This window comes from Corvus kubaryi, unplaced genomic scaffold, assembly GCF_017639235.1.
Source record: "Corvus kubaryi isolate FWS band 111438036 unplaced genomic scaffold, C.kubaryi_AGA036_p1.0 37396, whole genome shotgun sequence".
In the NCBI taxonomy this organism is placed as follows: Eukaryota; Metazoa; Chordata; class Aves; order Passeriformes; family Corvidae; genus Corvus; species Corvus kubaryi.
This window is the reverse complement of record NW_024581135.1, coordinates 25,398,314-25,418,919: the sequence shown is the minus strand read 5'-3', so window position 1 is coordinate 25,418,919 and position 20,606 is coordinate 25,398,314. Positions and strand designations below refer to the sequence as shown.

Here is a 20,606-nt window from a genome sequence, read left to right as displayed (position 1 = left end):
TTGAACAGCCCCAGGTTTCTCAGCCTGTCTTCATAGGGGAGGGTTCTCTAGACCCCTTACCAACTTCATGGCCCTCCTCTGGACTCACTCCAACAGGTCCATGTCCTTCCTGTACTGGGGACCCCAGAGCTGGATACAGCACTCCAGGTGGGGTCTCACAAGAACAGAGTAGAGAGGCAGAACCCCCTTCCTTGACCAAAAAAAGCCACGCTTTTTTTTGCAGCCTAGGGTTCAGGCGGCTTTCTGGGCTGCAAGTGCATGTTGGCTGGCTCATGTAGAGTTTTTCATCAGTCATTACAACTCTCCAGTCCTTTTCCGCAGGGTTGCTCTCAATCAGTTCTCTGCCCAACCCATAGGTGTGCATAAGTACATTAAACTAATTCTGTATCCCTGAAGGCCTCTCTGGATATCTAGGGAAGGAAGCTTTCACTTTTGAAAGCCTGGCCAGGGCTCTGTAATCCTAACTAGGCAGAAGAGCTAAACAGTAGCTTTAATAAAGTAAAAAATTCATTAGCAAATACTTTTTCCTCAATAAAAAATTCTGATGTGTGTTACCCCTATTTTTCCCTGATTACTGTCTCTAAATTTTTCAGTGGCAGCTATCACAATAAGGAAAGAGAAGTTTGGATGAAAAAAGAAACTCAAATTTTGTACCATCTGTTAAATGACTTCCAGTCTGAGGGAACAGATGCTGGACTTCACTATTGGTTTTTGATTGATCTAGAAGTATTTTGTTAATTGGGGCTAAAACTACAGCTAAGATGTGTCACAGAAAATAGGAAAGAATAGCTCAAATTCTCCTCAAACTACCTGGTCACTCAGAAAAGGTTTTGTTATTTTTGTAGTCATCATACAGCATTAAAAATCAAATCTTCTTTTGAACAAATGGGACAACATCTGAAAAACGGAACACATGCTCTGTTTGATGCCATAAATATTGTGAACAGCTCAAATGGTTCATCAGTTAAACCAGTTCACTTGAATGGGATAGCAATGTTCTTTTCTTGTACTACTGCATGTTTGCTGTCTTATTTCATGCATTACTCATTGTACAACTGAACTGCACTTTCCAGGAGGTAAATCAGCGTTGTCTTCAGAGAATCCCATGGTAGTCACCTCTGAAAAATCTGATGAAGCACTGGTGTAGCAGTGCACACTATGCAAGCCAGCATACAGGTATTGCTACACAGAGCTGACTGCCAGTTCCATGTGTGCCAAACACCAAAACACCAGACGTGCCAAAACTGCTCAGCTAATTATGAAATTCAGTTTCAATTACAAAATAACTGCTAAGATAATTGTGGCATAAGCACTGACTTAATTTTCACTACATGCATTGAAGAATGTTTCATCTACCAACAGCTCTGGGTTTTCTAACTTGTATGTGACTACAAGGAAGCAGTTGAACGTGAAAAAAACTCTGGTTTGTGGCAAAAGAAATACAGTTTTAGTTTTAAATTTTCAGCAGCAATGTACAGAACAAATGATTTTTTTCTAAATAGTGCTTTAACACTTGAATGAAAGACTACAGCTATTTTCAAAACGCAATGTTCAGTTGTTTGTGCCATATTTTTTTATTTGTCAGATATCGATTTTTCTGCATGTTTTAAAACAATCTGTACCTAATTTAACCTATGTTATTTAAGCTTTCTGTGTTTCCCAGAACATTACGCCAAAGCGTATTTCAGTATGATTGACGAGAGTTTTAGAAACGGTACTATTGCAAAAATAAGAGTTGGTGTAACATTTTACTGTAACAGATTTTTGCTTTCACAAAAAAGAAAAACAACACCAAACCACAACTTTCAACTTTCTGGGCCTCCCCCTCAACTCCACTTTACACGATAAATTAAAAAAAAAAATCCTTCTCCACCCCTGCTACCTGTCCAGCTTTGACTGTCACCCCTACAGCTGACGGAGGGATGCTCTGTATTTTAACACAGATAATTCCTTTAGGCCTAGAGGATTCCTTTGTACTGATGCAAGTCAGTGAAGCATGGTGAGGTTTCAACCTCCAAGTATTACTGCAATCTTCATGTAATGGCATAAAATGCTCTTGTCACCACTAAAATTACATTAAAAAACCCAACTCAACAAAATGCTATCTTTCTCTTCTTGATAGTCTATAAAGCATTCAACACACACCCTGGAATGAAACATATTTCACTTGTTTTTCCACCTTTTTTTGCCATTTTCAGGTTATAAACTACCAGAGGTCAGCATTACATACTGACATACTCACTTTATACATTTCTTAACTCTGCCAAGAGTCTAAGATCTGCACTGTTAACCAAGAACTCTTCTTTGTACTTTCACTTATCAGACTAAGTCAGTATTTCATTAATATGCTTGCAGCAAACATCAAGAAAAACCTCTCAGCTCAAACAGGTCTGACAAATGATGCAGAACTTTGACAAAATTCAGCCTCCTGTAACATCATAATGTACTTGGAGAGTCACCGAGACTTTTAAAATTGCACCACTTGGCAAATAACATAAGGCATTGTAAAATAAGGTGCACACAAGATATTTAGATGCACATGCATTTGACCATGCAAAGAGAAACAATGAACAGTCAACTAAAATCCTCTGTTGGCCTTCACGATTAGAGTGTTAGTCTGAGACCCATAAACATCTTTTGCATGCAAGCAAACTGACTGTGTATTTACTTCCTTTATTCACATGAACTTAACTGGAAGTTTGGTCTTAAACACACCTTCAGCTGAAAGGTTCCCACCTCCAGCATGTGTTGCTGAACCCCAGCTCTCTCCCCCTACTCCCTAATGTGCCAACACAGCCATTTGTGGAACCTTGCTATAAACTAGATGTGATCTACTCTGCAACATCCCTCCTGCACCAAACTAAGACTCAGGGTTTCTGAGTGTTGTTTTGTTTTGAAACAAACCAGCAATATATTGTTTTGCACAGCTGGGGACAGGGAGCGAACTGCAACGTGGTATAGAGAAGCTAAAGGGGAAAAGGCACAAATATCACAAGCAAATAAAAGCAGCAGCACCATTTAAGCCAGCCTTCATGTGGTCTAAAGTAGTGCAGAACTAGACCCACCAGAGCTTTCTAGGCAGTCTCTAAAAAGTAGCTCTATTCTGCTTGAGACACTTATGTATCCCAGCTGACATTCAGAGATTCTAAAGAATTTCATTGTTTTGTAAGTAATGTAGGAACATCTTCCCCACACACAAAGTTTCAGGTCTTAAAACTGCAAAGTAGAACATGTGGCCCAAGTGTGACTAAGAGAGCATCACTTTTAGAAGACTAAAGACAGCCTGCAAAAGCATATTATTAAGAGTTACTGCATCTTCACTAATTGTAGCTTTGCAATAAAACTTAATAATAATGACATTGAAAACAAATTTGTCCTCAAAAGGGAACAGTCAGGTAAAACAGAAAAGTGAGATAAAGAAGAAACTGTACAGGATAGCAGCAGGATACCAAAGATGACAGAAATGCCATCAGAAAATAAGGGAAGTGAAAAATGGTGCGAGACCAAAGAAGAAATAGTAAACTGGACATGACACTGAACAAACAAATAATTGCTGAAAGTTCAGTTCATATTCCAATGCCTTATGACACCCTCAAGCTTTATGTAAATCTCTTATTTAAAAAAAAACAGAACCAGGGTATATTGATTGTATCATCTAAAATAACTATTTTTCCAGAGGAAATTCTCTACTTTACAGAAAATTAGTATGATGCATTTTGTTATAGATCCAAATACATATATAGCTTATAAAACTACTATCTACCAACAGGTAAGAAAAGTTTTGGTCTTAAGAAAAGGGTGATTTACATGACACCTACTGCCACAACATGCTTGAGACCGTGGTCACTGGGATGAGAAGCACTTGGGAAGTCAGCAGGTACGCCCAAAGCTGGATCACTGCTCCTCCGTACCAGAAGCGGTGTGCCTAACAAGACAAAATAGAATGCAAAGGTTCAAGGATGCTAAATTAGCACAAGGGAAAGCTCCTCATGTGGTTAAGTAAGAGAAGTGTGCAGTGCTTAAATATAAGCTTATCTGTGGTAATACCCAGCTGTTAAATTACTAGGTTTGATAGGGTTGTACCATTTCAGATTTACTAAGCTAAAGAAATTATAACATTTTTAAACACTTCTATACCTCCACCCATGAGCTCCTAAATTAGGTAAAAACTGCTGACAAACAGGAGGAAAAGGCACCTCCTCAGAAAAACAAATGACTAGTTGCATGTATCTGTGACCACATGTACCATCAAGTGAATGAAATTAAGATTATAGTTGTTAGTTATTACACTAATTACAGTGGCTGGGGCTGATGGCAGCCAAAATTATTAGATCTAAAAAAGAAGTTTGAACATGGAACAGTTTCCTCATTAGATGCTAACAAAGCTGGAGTGACTCTGCCACACTCACTTTCAGCACAACTTTGTCAATATAGCTGGAATAACCTAATGCCCTTAACCCTTCCTCATGGTGAGCAAGTTTTTATATGCAGGTACTCCCTTCTATGTTAACTTCTGCAGGAAACAAGTAAGAAAAGCAAAAGTAAGATTTAAATTTGTGTCCCAGTATTAAGGGAATGCTTAAATATCAGAAGGTGAATATTGTTTTTTCTGCCAAGTGATTATCATCTTTGTACCAGGAGCTATGCAGGAGGTATTTATAAGGAGGTATTTATCAGGAGTTTTTTATAAGGAGGTTAGGTAGAAAGGGATTGATCACCAAATGTATCCATTTGGTGTGATTTTCCAAATGTGTCAATATGTCAAAATGAACCGAATCTCTCCACTCAAATATTCTTGTTCTTCACATGAAGCTGAGGAGAAATTTGTTTCCCCCTCTAGGCATATTTGGTAAGAAGGTGTATAAAAGCTAAATACAAGTTTACTCCCTTCTTTAAGATAAATACTTATGCCTTAAAATAAATTTTTCTGTGTATGACTAAAGTTTTGGTGGCCTGTATCCAATTTTTTGTCTCTCTTCAATACAACAGTTTGAAAACAGATGCTGAGACATTTTTGTGTGATTCAACACTATTTAGTCTCCAACTCTTTTTGACATAAACATGAACAGTACAGAGAAACTACTGAAAACCCTTTGCACTGATACTTTTATTTGTAAAACTTGCTCAACTCATTGAGCAGACTGTTCCTTACATTCTTCGAAGCCATCATCCCAGCCCCTTTCCTCATTCCTGTCCTCCTTTTTCCACAGTAACTCAAAGAGGGTATAAAAAATTCCCCACAGTCAACTTAAGAGGTCAAAGATGGGAAGAGAGGGGGATGAATGACCCCACTCATAAAAATCATTTATATCAAGCTCATCCTTCTCCCAAAGCCAACAGTCTGAAATTAGATTTCTCCTTTTTTCTTGAGCTGTCTTCTACAACCAACTCCTCATTTCTTTCTCATTCCTCTGGCTGAAGGAAAGATGAAGGCTCCCAACACTGACTACTGGGAGACAAGACCCCTGTTTGTTCCAGGGCCTTCCAGCAGCAACACAGCAGGGGAAAGATGTCTCCTGTACAACACCATTTCAGCACTTGGCTGCTCTCTGTATTGACTGTTTTAAGATGCCTCTCTTTACTACATTCCCCATCCTCAGTTCTGAAGACCTCCTTTCACTTGCTTTTTGTCAGTGTTTTCCAGAGAAACTGAAGCAAAATTTACAACTGTCTAAACTTTGAAACCAAAGTCTGCAGGAGCAGCAGGATTATAGAGAATACTGTTTTCCAGTTTGGGAAGATTGCCTTGCAGCTATTTTCTTTCTTTTTATTCCTGCAAATTTTTGCTTATTGCCATGAGGCAATGAAATTTATTGTGCTCATCTGGAATGCTTCTCTACTTGCAGAAAAACAACTGGACTTTTTGGCTATTGTATACAATGCTTTCTCTTTTCTCCCAGTATGTTGTAAATTTTAGGGTCCTACAGATCATTTTTTACTTGAAGAGAAAAACAGTCTATTTTTTTCATTTTTTTAAATGTTTTTACAGACATGTAACGATTTCTTGTACAGAAATATGTCATAACACCTCTGTGAAACAAGTCAGCTGTAGTCTTTAGCTAAAACTATACAAAACAGTGCCTCTGGCCCTTATTGTTTTAAATGTACACACCACAAAAACACAAAATGAACCTTTTATTAGACAAAGATAAACTGAACCAAAATGTGCTTTCTAATAGGAGAAAATTCACAGCAAACAGGACGACTGGATAAAAGAGTTGAGAAGAAGCTGTACTGCCCCTCCTTTGCAGGAGAGTCCCTTATTCCCTTTCACAAGACAGCAATTCTCTAGCAGCTCCCTGAGCTAACAAATCTGCCCCATCTCCCCTCATCTCCTCTGTGGCTTGGGCTGTTGCCTGCCATTAAGAACACATTCGACACCGCTCGGTGTGTTCCAGCCTGCACCTCTCCCACGGGCTCCTTTCTTTTCCCAGCCTTTCCCCGCCTCCTCTGTACTGCACACTCAGGTCTCCTGAAAGCAAGCATGCTCCCTTGCACTGTGTCACAGAGAGAAACCTCCCCACATCCTACAGCCCCGGCCTCAACCTGACTCAGGAGCTGGACCATGTCCACTATCCATACATACCTTGAACTCGTTCATCCCCATCTTCTTCAACCATCAGTGATACTGTTTATTACAGACGTGCTGTAGAAAATCACCCACACTTTCCTAAGAGATTCTGTCATCTGTTTTCTTCTGTCAGGAAACGGAATGTTGCCTTTTTCCTTACAGCTTTCCTTTAGACATGCTGTGTTTCCATGTCATTCTACTCACGCTCTTACATTTGTGCTGAACATTTATAACAACCAATGTAAGCTCAAACACAAAATCCATCTTTCCCTGAATGATGAGAGAGAGAAACTCCTTCCTGCATACCAAGCTGATCATAGAAACATGTTTTTTAATAAGCACTACTATTTCGTGCCAGAGTAGCACTTTGTATTTTAAACTTAGGAACTCAGTTTTTAAAAATAGTTATCCTCATCTTGCAGCACTGCATCAGGAGTTTGAAGACGACAAAAGTTGAAACACATGTTCAAAAATTTTTTTCATAATGACAGCCTTTAACCTCAATCACTTCAGGGTGTACTTCCCCTTCTTTAAAAATTTGCAGAGTACCTTTTATTATGGTACCACAGCACCTTCTAAGCACATGTGTCAACCTTATTCAAAATACACACTCTTAGATAAAGCTGATGAGGAAAAAGTCCAGCAGTTTTCCTTACTTAAAGTCTATCACTTATTTTCAATCAATGTAGATCAATCTTTTCTTTTTGCTAGCATCACCCTCAAAAATTAGTATCTACAAAGACTCATGGTTAACAGTGTATTTTCCCTGAACTCTTATATTTTGGAAATATTTTTCTAAACTGCAAATATGGTTGAAACAAGCATATGGTAGAAACCACACTTAGATTTAAATTGGTTGCATTAGGGAAGAAAAAAAAAACAGAAGAGAGAGTTCTGCCATTTGTGTACAATTAAAAACTGAAAACTTTCATCAACACAATGGCAAGAAAAACATCTCCATACCAGATGTAATCCGATTGTCTTAGTTTGTTTTGCTTTAAATGTCACCAAAAAGCTGTACACAGACATTAACACATAACCGTGAACAGGAGTGTGCTCTGCCTCACTGAAGGCCTCTGGCAGTTCAAAAACCAGCACCTGAGGTTAGGACGGCCTGATGAACTAGAAGTGATGTGTTCAAGAATATTGTGCAACTGCAGGTAAATAATGCAAGGTCTGGAATTCAGGACCTGAACACGGTCAGGGGAACTGTGGAGCTCCAGCTGCCCCTGCTGGGGTCCCCCTAAGCTCTACACGGTTTCCAGGCTCTGAGTTCTGGCCTCAGATTTCAGGCCTACATTTAGACAGTCGAGTACCACTCAAGACGATCAATATAACAAAAAAAGATTATTCCTATCCTTCCTTAATTTCACTCATTTGTTCTAACATCTCTGCTCAGGAAAGCACAGTCCACCTCCGGTCTGAAATCCCTTAATTCTTTGAGATATAGGTTGTAGGTTGCCGAAAAATGCTGAAGACACCCAGACTTTATCACCCATGAGCATTGTTGGCAGGCTGGGCTATCTGTAATGCAGTCAAATTATGTTCTAAAAGTTGATATCAGCATTGCTTTGGATGCAAACACTCTCAGATGACTTTTAGGTAAGCTGACAAACCAAAGAATACAGGAAACACTAGCACAAGTATATTGTTGTGCTACTGCATCACTGACAACCAACATACTGTGAGGTAGGTTGGTTGGTTGGTTTGCTTTTCTAGGTAACGGGGAAGAATTATTCTAGAGCAGAACTAAAGATACACTTGGACAGAATACTCTAAGTGGGTAGAAAGAGATTTACAATACATCACCTACGCAGTTAAAGTCATAATTTAAAATTCTGCTCCTGAATATAAAAATACTGATTATGATGGGGAAAGAGCTGTCCATCAAGTGTGTATCAAACTGTCAGCTGCTGAAGGCCATACCAATGGCAATTACTCTGCTGCCTGCTTCCAAATTACACCTGCCTGGACAGACAGACAAATTATTTTTTTACCTGCAGATGCATCCAAACATTTTTTTCAGAGCTCCTTCTGAGCAAATCACAACATTTCAAGTCAGTTGAAACCAAACACCTAAATACTACATGCATACACACACAAATGTAAAATTTCACTTCAGCATGGACAATTCTTGGCTAGAAGAGCTCTGAACAGACACAAAATAAACAACTACCAATTATATCGAGAAGCCAAAATTGCTTTTAAACTGATCTTGCCATGAAACAGATCAGGCCCTGGAAACAAAGTTACAAGCAAGATTTTAATTTATATTTAAATACATAAAAGATTAATATATGTGCCTATTTTTCTTCTTTTTAACAGGCAATTTTCATGTTAACAGGCATACAGTTCTTCCAGTCAGCACTTTTTGAGAGCACTAAGCAATCAATATGCATAAATTTGGTCACTCTCAGATATACTGCTTACCACCACCTGAGGCATCATGTAATGGTTCTGCCATGTACTTCAAATGTAGCTGACACGAGCTTGAATGTTCTCCCTTGTAATAGTACTGTACAGCTTCTTTTATTTTTTTAAATATGCAGCGCTATGATGATGTGACTTCTAGTTTAAAGTTAACTCATATTCTTATAATGGCACCTACCAATACAATTTCAAATCTACAGCCACCTGTTCTTCCCAAAGTGCACAACGCACTTCTTAAATTCCCACGGATAGAAGATAAATGAACTAGGATGGTGTAACAGTTAAGACAATTGACTTAAATCTACAAACAGGTGAAAACCCAATTCCAGAAAGTGCTGTCTTTTACATATCAACCCAGCACAGAACAAAGTACTTCCTTATCACTCCAAACAAGGTGTAATTTTTCTTAAAAAGAAAAATAAAAGCAATGGCCTACAAGTAAAACTCAGTAATGGCTTTAAACAGACATTGTTTTGGGGTGATGATTTTCAGTGCCAGTTATTTCAAAATAATTATTTTCTCTGTTTGCATGTGCTATAATGTATTAAGTCAGGTTTCAGTTATGAAGCACAAGAACTGTTCTCTCAGTTTTTATGACCAAAATGAAATTTCTTTGGTGTTAACAGGGCCTAATGAAAAACCTATGGAATGTTTATGTTTACAGCTTTTACAGTTTCAGAGACGGACGTGTAAGAATCACCTACACGTTATTTCAATCGTAAAAATCCTGTTCTCAGGATCAAAACCCACATCCATACAATAAGAAGTTAATCATTTCTCAAGGCACTAGGACATGTATCCATCTACAGAGGTTGTACAAATAATGCTGGTACTTTCTTCCCATTTAAACATTTTTTTCAAAAGACTTTCCAGCTGAAGGACAGTACTTGAGTTTTGATCTTAACCAGGTATTCTTTTCTTGCACTTAAGGTCATAACACATGCCAGATACCAAGTAATTTCAGGATCTTCTCACCTCTATCAACACAGTGCTCCTATTTTCAGCTCATCGGACAGACAGGGAGCACATAGACTTACCAGAGTCCAGGGAACACTTTGATCCAAAGGATCCTGGCTACAGGCATCACGTGGAAGAGACTGGGTAGGGGAAAGGAGCTACAGCAGAGTCCTAGAGCAAGGATCAACCAGCTCACAACAGCCAGTTGTGATTTTTTTTTTTCCCCTTCCAACTCAAACTCAAGCAAAATGCGCAACTCCTTCCCTTGCTGGGCAGACTGGTCAGGAGTTTTGTGAAAACACGTTGGCTATACGTAAAAGATTCAGCACTTTCCAATACAGGCCAGGCCTTCTCCTATTCTTGTACAAGTGAAGCATCTTCATGAATCACTATCTTCCATCTACTGACTGATCTACATCCTCCAATTTACATCTTTAGACACAAGATTAAAAATTACAGCCACTTCAAACATCTTATGTTTTTCAATTATTCTTTTCTGGGGGAAAAAAAAAATTCTTCTACATTAGAATTGCCCTACACACATACAGAGGGGTTTTGCTTTGGGTTTGATTGCTTGTTTGGGGGGGTTGGAGTTTGGGGGTTTTGTTTGGGTTTTTGCTTTGGTTGGTTATTTTTTAAAGTTTAATATCCTTCAAATGGCATTCAGATGTCAAAAGAAACTGAAGTCCAGATATACTTAAAACACAAGTTGTCTCAGTCATCCAACTTGCTGAACACAGCAAGAAGTATTCATCTTATTAAACACATTGGGTTTTTAAGCAGCATATTACCTGTAGTTACTGAATTTAAATAAATCATTGTAGGGTAATATATCCTATAAAATTTAAAAACTAATAGATCTTAGACTCTCACACCTTATTTTTATTCATAGATTGAAAGGTGAAAATAAGTATTTCTTCTATTTCAATTCCCAGCCCATTTCTCAACTTCGAATGAAATACTTAATGAACTGTACTAGTTGAATAAACTGACACAAAGAAAATATTCTGTGCACCTGCAAAAGAGGCCATGCTGCCAAAAGCTGGTTTAGCACTTCAGCTAACATCAGTTACAGGTGCTTATGCAGTCACTTTTCCACAGTTCAATGATTTAATTTTCTTTAAAACTTTGGCAGCTAAACGGTACAGCTTGAATATCACTTTGGCAGCATTTTACTGCAAGTAGTAGAGTTGCAAAGTAATCTTTTTGAGTATTTCAATGGTATTTTAAAGGATGATCACAAGTTACAGCATTAGTATATATTTCTATAATAATTAAATATGACCCTATATTTAATTAAATATTTAAATTAAGAACCTTTTCTGTTTTGATGTTTCCGCAAAAAGAGATGTCTTACTCTTGTAGACATTATTTTCTATCCTGGTAATGGTAAATTAGTTTTAGTCTTAAATTTCAAACTTGCTCCTGACAATTTTAAAAGATAAAGTAGTGAAACCTCCTGAACCTGAAACTTCCTGTGAGGCTGTAAGGAATAAAAGCATAAGAGCAGCTATACTGAGTCCACCTCATGCAGTATCCTGAATCTAACAGTGGTAGCAAAGACTCAGGGAGAAAGCCTAGGAGAGTTGCAAAAAATAACCTTTGAAGTATTTCCAAATCTGTGTGGCATCTAGACAACCATATTTCAAGACACTGATGAGCCACCTCCTGTGAATTGGCCTAATTCTATTATAACTCCTCAATTTTTGGTGTGTTACATCAAATTTTATGATTTAGTGAAATGCTTCATGAGAAAATCAGCTTAGGGTTGTTTTGCTTTGTAACTTGTTGAACAATAGTTGTGTTTGATACTTGAGTTTTTATATGGTGAGGAAATTGAGTAACAACTTCTTATTGATCTGTCTCAATAGTTAAAATGCTAAGATTATTATTGCTAGAGGAAACTTTAAAAAGGACTCAATCACAGAGTGTTATTTGTCCCTTTTTGTGGGAGGGTTGAGATGATCAAAATACTCTGCAGGATTTACATATCCAGTGAACATAGTGTTTCTTTCTTTTACTCAGTGTCTACAGTAAACAGACCTCCCTCTAATGAAGTAATGATTTACAAAGACAGCAAAACATAAATCCACAGCCAGTGTGTCGATGGGAAAATTGTGCAACGTATTGGGAGGAAGGTGCACCTTTTGGAAACTATGTTCAGGTGCAGTAAGTGAATACATAACTGCACATTTTGATTGGCTGATATTCTAGATACCTGTTGTGAGAAAATCACAATCTGAAGTGGCACTTGAAAGAAGAGAGACAAAAAATGAACTATCAACTAAAGCTCTTGAAAGGATAAATCAAATAGCAGTGAGAAAGAACTTCATGCCAATGGGTAAACTGAAAGGTTCAATGATTATTTGTAACTCCTTTAATGATGACTTTTATAAAGATGTGTTCACCTGTATATGGGAACATGTTCATATGGAAGACAACAGTAAACAATCATTAGTGAATAATCCACACAGAAAAAAGCATTAAAACTGTATTAGTTTGGTTTCTTAAGGAAAAAACATGATCTACTACCTTGAGACCTTCAGCTGAAGTCCCAATTGTTTTAACTTGAACAATTTCAAACTATCAATCAGCCAGGCTTAGCAGGCTCATTTTCTACCTGAAATACACATTTTGCCATATTGCCTCAGAGCTAATACACCACAAGTGCTGTAGGGAATTATAAACAAACAGACACACTCTCTTCTGTCTTACCCAACACTAGAGGGTTCTGACAGAGACTGCACTACAGTTTTGCAGTATATCATCATACTACAGCTTTTCAAAATGTTCAGCTGCAAAATTCAGCTGAGCAGGTAGGTCTGGTTCTTTTTAAAAGATACTACCTCTGAAACCAGCTATGCATCATAATATAAAAATACTAACAAAACCAGCAACATCACAAAATCTGTAAAACAGACAAAATCTGAATAAAAGCACTGACATCAAACAGTCTGTGTCAAAAAGCACTGTTGACTTTTATAATGGAATTTGTTCCACAATTTTAAGTCCCATTCATGACCCTCCCCAAAACCTTCCCTGAGGCAATAAAGGCTGGAAATCAACATCTCAGCTAGAAAGCTACTGCAGAAAAGTGTCTAACTTGTGATGGAAAAATATTTTTCTCTCTACTTAACATATTTTCATGAAGATAACCCTCTTGCTCCAAAGTAAGGCATATTAAACCAAGCACAAAGGGAATAGAGACAGGCAAAATAATTGATGAGAAACAATCTTTGGGGAAATCAGAGACAGAAGGGCTATTAAAAAAAGAAGAGATTCTTTGGTAACCAACTATGCACATAAATTTATTACCTACCCTAGCACTAAATTCCTGGATGCAGTGAAAGGAAGGAAAGACTGGCTTGTTCTGTAAACAGGCAGCTCAAAGACAGAGAAACACATGGAAATTTTATATACATCTTTACCGAAAACATTACTATGTTCTTTTGCTGCAATACAAAGATAAAGCAAAACCCATTTCCATGAATCAAGGACAACTAAATAAGACCAAGCTTAAGTCATGAGGTCAAAATATACCAGACTTTCCCTCTGACTAAAATGAAAAGTTATCTTCAAACCTTTAGCTTGCCTGAGAACAGAAATCATTTGTTTTAGAAATGCAAGTAGACTTGAATTGATCATCACAATTCTTTTAAAGCAGATTACACTGGATGCCGCAGAGGAGAAAAATCTATCAAATACAGTGTCATCCTCACAACACCTATGGCAAACAGCAGAGAACAACACCTGATATCATTACTGAGAGGAGCCCTCCAGTGCAGTGAAAGAGAATACAGTCATATTCCTTAAGGAAATCAGCAGTATTCCCTCAAACCACAGAAAACAGCATGTTCTTCTATAATGTATTTCTTTTGAAATGTACCAATTTCAAAATGTTACTTTTCCCAGAATCTTACAGGAGAGAATTGTTACTTGAATGCAGTACACTCCATGCACTGACAAACATGAGAATGCTCAGCCAATAAACTGATGTTGCAAGGTTAAGAAGGAAAGGATGGCTTTTATGCAAGAAGAAGTGTCTTTGCTACTTAGTCTTGCATGCTATGTACAAGGCATTTAGCAACATTTGGTTTATCAGACTAATAGTTTCCCATCATATGTTTTGATAAATTTTAAGAATACGTAATAACGCGGTTTCCTCTGTATTTAAAAACACAGTCTGCATATCTGTAGTATCTCAACACTAACTTGAAAGAGGACTAATCAAATATATGTTGTTTAAAATGCCCCCAAGCCTACTTACAATGCTTCCACTTCAAAGAGGATGAGAAAGAAAAGAAATTCTTTCCGAGCTCTGAAGTTACACAGAAATTGTCAACATCCGTACCCTGGAGGTAACAATTTAATCCCTGTCAGGCCTATCAAGGCAGAAACTTCCAAAAACTCCTGGAAGAAACCTTGCCTTCAATTCCCTTAGACTTCTAACTAAGACACTGCCAATGAAAGCACCTCTGCTGACTGACTTAGCAACCCAAACACATATGGCAAATCAAAGTAAGTAAGTGCTTTAAACAATCCCATGTAGCACAATTTAAACTAGACAAACCCCAAAACCACAGGAATACATTAAACTAATTGAATATATTTTCTATCTGAAGCACATTCAAGGCAATTCTACAAGAGTGCAAAGTAGCCTTTCCCAAATGTCAAAAAGACATTGCCAGAACACCACCAATTGCATCAAAATGGAAAATCAAAACCTTCTAGGCTACTGCTCTTATTATCCTGTACTAACTAGACCTTCTGAGGGTTGAATCATTCCCAACAATCTCTGTTTTCAGGGAAAAAATGTTCACTGAGAAGACACTACATAAAACGTCCAGAACCAAAAGAACTGACTGCTCAAAACCACAAGTGCCTGCATGTAGCTTGAACTCCAACTACCAGTACCATTCATAAGCTTATTTTAGGAGAGAGACCATAATCAGTCATTCCAATCATTATTTGCAACTGAGTCTTCCACTTGCCTAGAACACTGATCAGATGTGGAGACATGTACATATAAAAGGAGAAAATCTCGAGATTTGCTATAAAACAAAGTTATGCAAAATTTGAAATACCGAAGTAAGACTTTTCAATGGGAAAACCAAGACATTTGCTCTACTGAACAGTGAAAGCTTCCAGGAGTTAAATTCCTGTAGTTTACAGGAGAATTTTTTAACCTATCAATAACTGTTACAAGGAATTATTTCTTTATCTAATCTAAACTTTAAATGAAGTTACTACTTTACACTAGTAAAGGTACCAATCCACTAAGAGCCTGATTTCATTGTAATAGCCATCAAAGTAATCTAATTGTCTGTGCTTCCAGACTAACACTCGAAAAACCACTTCAGGATTCTTCAAGCCAATTCCCAACTAAAGGGAAAAAGAGTAAATAAAACAACAGACAAAAAAAAAATCATGGAGATGCCTACTTTATACCTTTCTTTTTTCCCTCCCTGAGTATTCAAAAGCAACAACTGTCTCTGAATACTGCTTGTGTTCTTCCAGGCAAAATCCTGACCACTTAACACCAAGGAGATCAGCAAGAGAAAAGCAACAACTAAGTTTGTGTGCACTCAACCATCATTTACCAAATGAAGCAAACAAAACACTGAGCCAATCATGAAGGCATTTCCAGCTCGAGTGACTTGTCCATAAAACGGATCCTCTATAAATAAATTAGTGCTCTCTCCTTCCTGCCCATATGGACTGAAAAGGAAAAAACAAATTGACATAATGAAAATAACTCCCCCTTTCCTGTTCCATGAACTACCATGTGGGGAAAACCACCAGAAAACAACAGTAAACTATTAGCTGCAAAAGGAAAACAGGAGTGCTACTGGCACGCTTACAGGTGCACAGAAGATTACAAGATGGTTTATGAGGGTCATAAACTCTTTCCCTGGGATATGTGTAACCTTACATTCACCATAGGCTGAACTCACGTAGCTAACTATGTACTCAACATACTGTGATTTCACTGTTCATTGCAGGGTTTTATCTATACACAGTTTTATAATTAAGAAACATGGTACAAAAAGAAAAAGGCAATAAAGGATTTACAGTGGTATTTGGGGTTAGAGATGTTGAAGTTTACCTCCAATAAATTTTTCAAATGTACATCAGCTATTTCAGCCTTTAGTTGCCTGTATCATTCTTTGAAAACTGTTGTCATGGCCACATCATTATTGTACTCCGGGAAATTCTGCTCATGAGAAACAGTTACACAAGACAAGCTCTGCTGCCATCTTAGCAACTGTGTCTCAATGCTCTCGTATCCACAAAAATAACAAATCAGTAGATCAATTTCTTCCCTATTTCAAACAGCTGCCTGAACACATTAAACAGTTGTGTGCTTCTCTAAATTTTGTAATATATCTTAGCAGGTGTCTTATTACCATTTGTATTGTAGCATGAAATGTCTTCTTCACTCAAGCACGGATTCTGACAAATTTGAATTTTTGGTTTTTCACTATTAAAAGACACTGTCAGGAACAGCACCTAATAATCCAGTGCTGTGGGGCAAGGAGGGAGGCACTTCAATCTGTTTGCACCTCACCTCATGTTATGGACACAGAAGATACCATGTCCACAAACACTTGAAGTCTTCCTGAAATTTCCTTAAATTAAATATAAGAACCCAAAATTGCACCTGTTTAGGAACAGAGTTAGCTTTAAAAGTAGAGCAGTGTTTATTTCAGGGTAAAGAAAACAAATAGCTGAATAGTTTCCTGAACTGTTTTAAGGAGATATATACTAAGAATGTAATTTGATATCAAGTAAATTAAACTTACTTTTTTGCTCTAAAATTTTGCCAAGATGTGAAAGCAATGTAAAATATAAGGTTATTTTAGCTTTTCAGTCAAATACAAGATTGTTTTTATTCTGGTTCACTTTCAGAGCTACAGGTGATAAAGGTGAAAATAAAGGGTAACCAACTACGTCATGGAAAGTCTATTCTTTCAGACAGTGAAGCTGATCAGTATTCCAGAATACCAACCAGAAAAACACCCTCAAAAAAGTAACCATACAAAAAAAACCCCAAAAAATTAAAAAAAAATTGTTGCCATCTCTATCTGAACATGAAGGGCTTTAAGATTGGGTATAACATACAATTCACTTAACTAGATCAAATACACAATTTATAAAAGACAGAAAGGTTTTAAGGCAGTAGTATCTCATGTGTCTTTTCTAAGCCAGTGCCAATTCTCTCACGTCTGACAAGAGCAGTGTTTAGTTTCACGTGCTTATTAAGCACCAAGCACTAAGTATTCCACAAGCAGATCATTAACCAGACATTGTTTCTACATAAAACCATGGATCTGATTTCATAAATTATAAAACATCCAACAGAAATTAACAGGAAAAATTGTTCCACAATCTGACAATTCATATAACAATGAATTCCCTGCATTTCCTTCCTAAAAGCAGTCTGGAAAAGTTCTCAGAAAGGTAAGCACATGTCAGTTCCTGAAGCACAGCTCTACTATGGAAAGCAACACCTTTTTCGTACGTATATATTCAATCACATCCTTGCTCCCAAAATAAAAACAGCTTTATAAATTAGTATTATTTATTTCTGCTAGAAGTGGGAGTCAATTCAATAATTAGACAGGAAGCCAGACTACTGTGGTTCATGCATCAATGATATTGATGCCACCAAATTGTCCTTCTATTTCTTCATTTACTTTTCAATTTGCCTCTAATGGAAATAGCCACATAATTTAAGGACCAGGGACTTGTACACGAAAGACAAGGGCAAAAATTAAGTCCAAAGAATTGTAAACCCTGATGTAAAATCCAGAAGAGAAAACAATTACATTTCAGAGTACAAACTGAGTTATAGGACTAACAGGTAGAAAAACTTTCACTTACCTTGTAAAAGAAACCAATTTGAAGCAGAACTTATGAGACAAACCCACCACATTTACAATCTCTTCTTTTAAGAAGCAAGCACCATTTTAAACTTCAAATATGTTGCTACTGCACTGAAAACAAAATAGAATCCTGACTGCTCTTCCCACATTGTATTTCATCTCCTTTACACTCTAGAGTAGGATTTCATAAATACTAGGAAATTAACTATGTGGTAGCTTACTGATGAACTCAAGAGCTCGAGCACTTAACTGCTTTACATAAAATTGTGCGAGGCTGAAGTACTCCCCTCTCCAACCCTCAACTTACAAAACAACAGTATGCTAGACAAAACACCTTTTTTTTTTTTTTTTTTTAATAGTACTCAGAGGTATTTGGAGAACAATTGCTACTTTCTGAAACATGCTAAAACGTGGTAACAGTGCAATATAAAAATATGCAACAAATGAAGTGGCAAAACTTCTAACCACCAAACCTTGAGCTACAAGCTGTTCCATATCTCATGCTTACCAAAAACCAGACAAATACATACAAGTTATATCAATAATAAGTCTTGTCTCAAGATTTTTAGTTATGAGACATTCCTGTGTGTCATTAAATATGGAAAATGATTTTTCTATTCTAGAATATAGAAAATATGACCCAACAACACAAATTTTACTCTAAAAATCCTCATGCAGTTTTCTCATTTCTAATTTAGAGTCATTTTTACACTAAAAATTCTCATGTAGTATTTTCTACAGCAGGCACAAAAACGAGCACAGACTTCTATTAGAAGTTAAGTTACACAGCTTCATCCAGTGAACTTTAGTTGAAATTTTATTTTAGTTCACTGCTTTTGTTAATTAGCCTTTTCCTTTAAAAATATAATTAAAATAGACAAGTGAACATTCCACTTCTGAAGTTGTAATCAGACTACTCTACAAGAGTAGCACAACTAGAGACAGCACTTCTATCCTTCCTCCAGCTGCTTACACTCAGATTTTATTGCACAGCATTTGGAGACTGCCAGCAGCACTCGGCAACACGGGGTGAGCTGGGCGCTGGCCTCTGGTGGGATGCAGAGCAGGCTCTCCTGAGCATTATTCATTTGCTTTGCAGGCAGACAGAGCATTCACCTTCAATCTTGTTCTGAAAGCTTCTGTATCTAGTACTTAGGTGACAGCTCAGCCTACTCTAAATACAAGAAAGTATTTCAAACTGCTTTGTGTACAACATACAAGACTCCAGCTCTTTATAGTTGGAAACCAGTCTGAACTCCTGGCCATCCAGGCACATTTAAACAACACAGGGCACCAGAGTTGCAGCAGTTCATGTAGTAACCTCTGATGTAAGAGGGAATTAAGCAGCAGCCTTTCCTAATCACAGTCTGCTCACTTGAAAGTCAGAAAGGCAAACAGACCCAGTTATGCAACTTCTTCAAAGGCAAAGAGCTGAACTGTTTGCAACTAGCATATCCCCCTTGGCACCTCCCACACCCAAAACAGGGCACTAGCTCAGATACCTGGTAAAAGCATTTGCACTCAGCAATTTTACATTCATTGAACCCAGGTTCTTCAAAAAAAAAAATCTGTTTTTTTTTTCAATTACTGTGTTATTTGAAAATACTTAGCAAAGCTTTCATCTTGTGTGCTCCCAGAATACTACAATGGATTGCCAGCAACTCCTGGCTGTGCACAGGACATCCCCAAGAGTCACACCATGTGCCAAAGAGGGTTCTCCAAATGCTGCTTCAACTCTGTCAGGCTTGGTGCTGGTGAGCCTGTTGCAGTTCCCAGTCACCCTCTGGGTGAAGACCCTTTTTTTAATATCCAAACTAAGCCTCCTCTGACTCAGCTTCATGTCATTCCCTTGGGTCCTGTCACTGGTCACCAGAGAGATTGGTGTTCAGCCCTCCTCAAAGAGAGCTTTAGACCACAAGGAGGTCTCCCTCAGTCTCCCCTTCTCCAGGCTGAACAGAGCAAGTGACCTCAGAGACTCCCCATACAGCATCCCCTCAAGGCCCCTCATTGAAGTGCAAGGCAAACAACGGGATGCTAAAAAGAAATAAATCCTTAAATATATAAAATCAGATTACAGACATACACAGAAAAAAGGAAAGTAAAAACCATACAAGATATACATACCCAGTTTTAGGGCAGAAGGAGTCACTTCAATCTCACCAATGGGCTGAAAGGCAGCCAGCTGAGTTGCTACCTCTGTCTCAAAGGAGTCTGGGCTATTTCTGTCTGTCAAATTGCCATTGGTGCCATCAGTCTTACGGGGAGTTTCTTGCTCATCATAAACAGCAATCAGCTATCAAAACAAAAGATAATGCAGTTTGTATATTTAAAGTATTTCCAAACTCCATTTTTTTTAAAAAAATAAAACTTACACTTCCTTTAAAGTACAAAAATAATGATCTAATTTCAGAACAGCTAACAACAAACATACAGATCCCAGAAAGCACATACATTTGTGTTTAGATACATTGACTTCAATATGACTTAAGTGTATGCTTCAGCACTGCCCTGTGCTGACACACATTTCTCAGAGTTAGCACGCTACCAATTAGTGAGCATTTTATATGATTTCAAAACACTTAAAGATGAACATGTTTAAAAACCACGAAACAGCATTTAATTCTTGGGGGTAGAGGGTGTTATTAGTCTAAAAACTTTTAGTGCTACTGACTGACATGCTGCACAAAGGTAACACAACCATAGAAGCTGCACTGAGTAAGCAGATGCATGTTGTATTTGTAAGAACATAATAACTACATTCC

General features: G+C 37.6%; 1 protein-coding gene across 6 annotated transcripts in view; it reads right to left on the bottom strand.

Moving 5' to 3' along the window:
• PARD3B (par-3 family cell polarity regulator beta) overlaps window positions 1-20,606 on the bottom strand; it is a 402,580-nt gene that overhangs the window by 261,842 nt on the left and 120,132 nt on the right. For 4 of the 6 annotated variants that reach the window (XM_042040921.1, XM_042040922.1, XM_042040923.1 and 1 more), the window contains exons 3-4: window positions 19,969-20,137; window positions 3,819-3,925 (exon numbers count right to left, since the gene is read on the bottom strand). In XM_042040921.1, the coding sequence (XP_041896855.1) occupies window positions 3,819-3,925; window positions 19,969-20,137 (276 nt within the window). Of the gene's footprint in view, window positions 1-3,818; window positions 3,926-19,968; window positions 20,138-20,606 lie in introns of those variants that run through there. The other 2 variants (XM_042040925.1, XM_042040926.1) reach the window with 2 other exon arrangements.